Source organism: Hyalella azteca, unplaced genomic scaffold, assembly GCF_000764305.2.
Source record: "Hyalella azteca isolate HAZT.00-mixed unplaced genomic scaffold, Hazt_2.0.2 contig10652, whole genome shotgun sequence".
Taxonomy (NCBI): Eukaryota; Metazoa; Arthropoda; class Malacostraca; order Amphipoda; family Hyalellidae; genus Hyalella; species Hyalella azteca.
This window is the reverse complement of record NW_025940682.1, coordinates 8,544-14,844: the sequence shown is the minus strand read 5'-3', so window position 1 is coordinate 14,844 and position 6,301 is coordinate 8,544. Positions and strand designations below refer to the sequence as shown.

Here is a 6,301-nt window from a genome sequence, read left to right as displayed (position 1 = left end):
CAAGAACAGACTAGATAAAGCTATGGAGAAATATATGTTCAGACTTGAAATGCCTAGCACCATATCGAACCCGGTGGAAGTCTAGTAGCTATTTCAACCTATCGTCAGTCATGAAAAGATCCGGTCAAATGGCACGATTTTAGATCTTCTATGAACGAGGCACGAAAAGGAAAAGAATCGGCGACAGGCCACATCAGGCCTACACTCCAGCGCCGAGATCAATATGTTATGTTATGATGTATACACCTTCACAACGATAGCATGCTTTACTTGAGGACAAAATTCAACAAAATTGACTTTTGGACCAGACGTCCTTCAAGGCCAGAGGTCTTTTCGAAGGGTCCTGTAACAAAACCTAATTTTCCAGACCATTATTCGAGCATAGTTTATCTGTGCTTTCTTCATATGCGAGTTCAGGCGGCAATTGTTAAGGAGCAGCAGCTTTATTTGTAGAAGTGCATCATCCTTAGGAAATTTAAACACGTGGCATAGGCGGATTAATCGAGATATGTTATACCAAGATATCTTTCTACTTTTCCATACACCAACTCGTGCCCATCTTAAAGATCTTCCTATTCCTAACATCAACGAGTTTTATTATTTGCAAATTGGTAACATTTATTTGCGTCACCAGAGTTTTTTGGTATTCCAGTTAAATACATATTATTTACTCCTAGAAATAAATTCATTTCATGACATTTTTTCACATTAAAAATGCATTGTAGGTACGCATGTTTATCAACAAAAAAAAATCAATGAAAGCTTACAGAAATGAACATCTAAGACAAATTTCAGGTAGGAATAGCATAGAAACAAGTACAAATATATTTTTCAGAATCAATACAAGACAATCACCGTAGAAAATAGATACACCGAAACTTTGGCTCAGTAATACTTTACAGAGCAGTACAATAGTTGGCCGGCAGCCATTATATATACTTGAATCAGCAATCATTATTTGTTAACAATCATTCAGAAGAACCTGTTCTTAACATGGGTTATTATAACATACACGGAAAGGCCGACATTACAAATAACAATCTGTGAGTTAGATTAAAAATTCGTTTATTTGTTAATAAATGTCGCATGTAAACGCTCCTGGAAATCTCTTATAAAAATAGTCTTTCAGAACACGTAAGAGGGCCACGGTAAATAGGTGGCAGGGAATGGTTGTGGTTGTGCGCAACCATCAGCATTGTTGTGGTTGTCTTCAACCATCAGCATTGTTTTGGTTGTGTGCATGTGCAACCATCATTGTTGTGGTTGTCTGCTTTAAATTCAAATGCCAATTACGTTGATTTTTAAAATGAACTTTAAACCGCGACCGCAACTTTAAAACGCAAATGACGGAAACTAGACGGTGTTGCCGTCTAGACAGTATTGCCACCGTCTAGACAGTATTGCCGCCGTCTAGACAGTATTGCCGCCGTCTAGACGGTATTGACGACCATGGTGACGAACTCCTCATAACTGACGGTGATCTGTCCCTTCTGCTGTACGTCCTTCTGTCTGAAGGTGTCCGTGAGACGTCGCAGCTGCACGTTCACCAGGATGAACCCGTCGAGCCCGAGGCTGGCCGTCGCTCCTGGCAGGGGGTACGCGCCCCCCTCAGGCTGCCCGTACTTCTGCACCATCAGCTGGACCGTCCCGGGGGACACGTTGTAGCCCTGCTGCTGCAGCACTGAGGGTAGAGTGCGGGTAGAGTGAGGGTAGGGNGCCTCTGTCCACTGGTTGACAGTAATGCTGTCAACATACCTGGCATCATCTCGCTGACAGTAATGCTGCCGGAGTGGTCAGCGTCAGCACGCTTGAAGGCCTCCGTCCACTGGTTGATGAAGGCGAAGAGCTGCGCGAACTGATGGACGTCGATGCGGCCTGTCCGCTGGTGGTCGAACATGCCTGCAGGGACAGGTTATTAACTGGGGGACAAAATATTTGTTTCTTCATATTTTATAGAAGGTAATTGTATTTTATATTTTATTATATTATACTATATATATCATTTTCCGTGAATTTTTCACAAAGAAACAAACATTTCTGCATATTTTATACAAGATTATTGTATTTTATATTATACTATATTATATTATATATTTCATTTTCTGCAAATTTTTCTCAAAGAAACAAACATTTCGGCATATTATATACAAGGTTATTGTATTTTAAATTTTATTGTATTATTCTATATATTTTATTTTCCGCAAATTTTCACAAAGAACCGAACATCAATGTAATTTTCCAGCAAATTGTAAACTTTACGTCCATTACTCACCGAGCTCAAATTTCTAATTTTCACAAAATATTGAATTTTATGCATAGTATTTGGGAAAAGATCATCTAGATTAGAGCAGCAAGAGGGGGTTCAAAACCCACGGATGGCTGTGAAATTCTTGGCAAAATTGATAAAGTTATTGTATATTGCTATTTTACTATACCCCCTGACTTAAATAAATTCTATTTATTATATTATCCCCTGACCCATCACGCGCCCCAGCCCCAACAAATGGGTCACACTGACCCATCATGGTGGAGCAGGCCTGTACATGGGTCGCACTGACCCATCATGGTGGAGCAGGCCTGTACATGGGTCTCAATGATATGAGGATAATATTTACTTTAAAAGCCATAATTAGAGCCTTTTGCATATTTTGGAGTATGGAGATTCCCACTTGAAGAATTAATTCTTATCAAGTTATCTACCATTTATGAATACCATAAATAATGTGTATAGTGACAAACCAGAGATTTTTACAATCAGTTCATTTTTAATTCCCACATCTAATCAAGATTAATAAGATTTATACCAATTTCTTGTATATGATTATGCTGGTATCCATGATACTATACTGGTCTACTTATAGGCCTCAAAAATTAACTTAGGGAGAGTTATAAAAACTCTCTGCTTTAACACTGTGAATTTTTTAACTTTTAAGTTGTAACTCAGGAATTACTGCACTTAATTTGCCAATCAGTAATAGAAATGATACAATATAAATTATAAATGCACTTCAATGTATCTGATTAAGTTGTAAAAAATATAAAGCTTATTTGATGATGCTAGAAAGTGATGGCTCAGTTTGTTCAACAGAATATAAAGATTGCTTCTTTCAAAGGCTGGCAACTCAAGTTTGGTGGCAACATTAGTAACATTGACACTTTTGAAAGTAGGTAGCCTACATTTCTTTCTTAATCCTAAAATATCCTTAAACTTTATAAGAAGGTTCTACCTGGCACCTTTAGGTTTTCCAGCGGGCCAGCTAATCTAAAAACATACAATCCAATATGATTGTACATTATGTACAATGAATTGAATGATTAGAGAACCAACCTGTTCATTCAAATGATTCAATGCCTTTAACTCTATCATCTATGGCTCTAAAATTCCACCCAATTTAATTACCTCAACATTTTGCCAGCATGTCTGTAATTATAATACTCACATTCATTGTTGCTGGTTTAGGTTCTGTGAGTGGATTGAAGCAATCAGTCTGAAAGTCACAGCAGGGCTGAGTAAAGGAGTCAGAATGTCACTGAACTATTTTAGACGTAGGATTGCTGGTCTGATGCAGGTCGCAGGACAGAGGCAGCTAGCCTACAAAAGTTAGAAAAATTATTGCACATCAATTAGTCTTGATAAATGCACTCGTCAAGCACTCAAGCTTTGAAGGCTAACATTAAACATTTGTATACAACTAGTCAACTAGCTAGTAGCCTATACAAATACAACCTTTATAATTAACGAACGAATTCATGGCGCAACCAATTCAAAATGGCAGGCAACTCACAATTGCAACGGTCTACCGTTAATACCGTTCAAACTAAACCGTAAAAGTTTTCCCGTATTACGTCATCTGCGCTTAAATATCATAAATTATGATACTTATTGTCAAAATAATAATAAAGTCAGTTTTAAATACAACTAATCTAAANAGAAACCTACAAATGATTCTCGTTCGCTATAAATTAACTGGAAACAGAAATAAGTTTAGGAGGGTGGCGTGATGAAATCGGCTTAAATGAGGAACAAATCGTCTGCTGGCAATAAAATCCGCTCACGTGCCATGCAGTGGGGGCTGCTCTAGGAGTGGAGCTGCGTCCTCAGGCGTGGGCTATGAGACAGCGAGGCGGTCCTCTTGGTGACGGTTATGAGACGAGCTGTCTGCATATGTTGCTTTGGGGGTCTCAGTCATGTATGGACAAGTATAATTGCGCAGCATTGATAAGGCCGTTCACCTATCGCTGCTTCTTAACATCGCAGAACATTCACTGCTTGTCGTGGTTTCGAACTTGCAACTCACTGCTCCAATTGTGCTGTGCTTAACCACATAAGGTCGACCCACGAGAAGCTCAGCTTTGCAGCAGTAATTTGTTGTTTGCAGGTGACGCCACTGATCTCAGTGACGTCACCGGTGATAACCAATCACTGAACTGAAATCAAACCATTCAACCAATCCGTTACGGGAATCACGAGATTGTTTAGGTTTCTCGAACTCAGTGACTTCACAGGACAGATGCAATGAAAGGCGTCAATCCTCGTGGTCGTGGGTCAACTTTGGTCCAGCGACAGTGACAAGTATGTGACAAGGAGGTATGTGACAAAGTAGAGAGGCATCGTCCAGAGAGCTGTTACGAGTGGAGTGACGAGGAAACAGAGCGAGCCAGAGTGGCAGTTAAGCAGAGTGTGACGAAGGAAGGCGACAGTCACGAGTGACGTGACGTTGTAAGTGGTTTGGTATTGGATCACCCGACTTTACGTAATGCGTATACAGGCTACCACATGAGCTAATGGCATGGCAGGTAGAACTAATGAGGTATGGAAGGAAAGCTTTCAGGGTCTCTCGATATCGTATGTTAGTTATAGAATAATCAAAGAGTCTATAATCTAAGAGTCTATAATATATAATCTAAGGGGCTATTATCTATAATCCAAGAGTCTATATTCAATAACAAAAGAGTTTACATTAAGAGTCAATAATCCACGAGTCTATATTGCAATGCTAGTCACCTTACCGAAGTGTAATCCTAGGCATTCCTGGCAACGGTCACGAGTGGACTGAACGTCTCGGACAATTTTTCGGCCGGACTCGCGGCCGGTCTCCAAATTCAGTGATCAAGGATTATCTGCCAAACTACTGAACGCAGCTCAATGAAACTTGGTACACGTATTCATTAGGATCTAACGGTGATGTTTAGCTCGTAAATATTATTGGTGAAAAAGAAGGTGAAATTATTGGTTAATATGAAAGTTAAATGAAAAAAAACTCGCAAACGTACGCTAAATCGAAAAAAATTTTCACGAGACAAATATCGCCGTTGGTTGATTAGGAATGTATTATTCAAAGTTTCGTTCAGACCTGTTCAGTATATAGTTTAGAAGAAATGTCTTGGTCACTGCAAATGTCGGCCCGTATCGCCATATAACTCACTAATGAAGGTGAAATGTATAAATAAAATTTGAACTAAACATCACCGTTAGGTCCTAATGAACAGTTGTACAAAATTTCATCGAGCTGCGTTCTTTAGTTCGGGAGATATTCATTGTTCACTAAATTTAGGGACCGGCCGTAAAATTGTCCGAGACAGGTGGACCGACCAGCATGACGCGCAGCAGGTTTAGTCTGCTTGTATACTCTGAATGTAAAGGGTCTGTAACGTACAAGACAATTAAGGTAATCCCGCTATACCATGTTTTAACCTTTGTGTTGATTATAATAGTATCATCGGCTTGAAGAATAGGCCTGGTTAGGCCTGCCGCCGATGCTTGTGATCCCTCACTGACGAGGATTATAATTAAGGTTACAATTGCCGTAGGCGAACCTCTTCAGGTACCCCGCCAGGGAGAAAACGAAAAAATTTAAATGTGATGTACAAACGTTGTTATAAACGAACACGCAAGCTGCATGATGCACGGCTAGCGGGCCGTATACTTAGACAAATAAGTGAAAATATCTCCAAACATCTATACAATTTGGATACATATACACCGACACACTGTATATGTATCCAATTGGATACATATACACTAACATCGATACATATACACAGATGTGTATAAGAGACAGGTCTAAAACCTATAACGTAATTATTTGAATTTCCGTAATAAATTTGCCATTACAAGTAGTATTTCCTGCGGCTTATCGTGTAAATTTATTTACTTCACGGGTGCAGGGGCCAGCAGCAGCTACACGTCCGTGCACGACGGCGTCCCCGTCGACACTGACGCTCAGTCGGCCGACGAGTTCTCAGTGTCGCCCGTCGAGTCCACTTTGAGCGGCGCGCGGGGGAAGAACCATCACAATGT

General features: G+C 39.9%; 2 protein-coding genes across 2 annotated transcripts in view; both read right to left on the bottom strand.

Moving 5' to 3' along the window:
* Positions 1 to 811: 811 nt before the first annotated feature.
* Positions 812 to 2,582, bottom strand: LOC108676350 (peflin). The gene is made up of 3 exons (XM_018164415.2): positions 2,519 to 2,582; positions 1,756 to 1,899; positions 812 to 1,681 (listed from the first exon to the last, which is right to left on the bottom strand). The coding sequence occupies exons 1-3, from the start codon at positions 2,523 to 2,525 to the stop codon at positions 1,431 to 1,433; spliced, it is 402 nt and encodes a 133-aa protein (XP_018019904.1). The 5' UTR covers positions 2,526 to 2,582; the 3' UTR covers positions 812 to 1,430.
* Positions 2,583 to 5,551: 2,969 nt separating this feature from the next.
* Positions 5,552 to 6,301, bottom strand: part of LOC108676349 (TM2 domain-containing protein DDB_G0277895-like) — a 4,398-nt gene continuing 3,648 nt past the window's right edge. The window contains exon 6 of the mRNA XM_018164413.2: positions 5,552 to 5,646. Within this exon, the coding sequence (XP_018019902.1) occupies positions 5,552 to 5,646 (95 nt within the window). The remainder of the gene's footprint in view (positions 5,647 to 6,301) is intronic.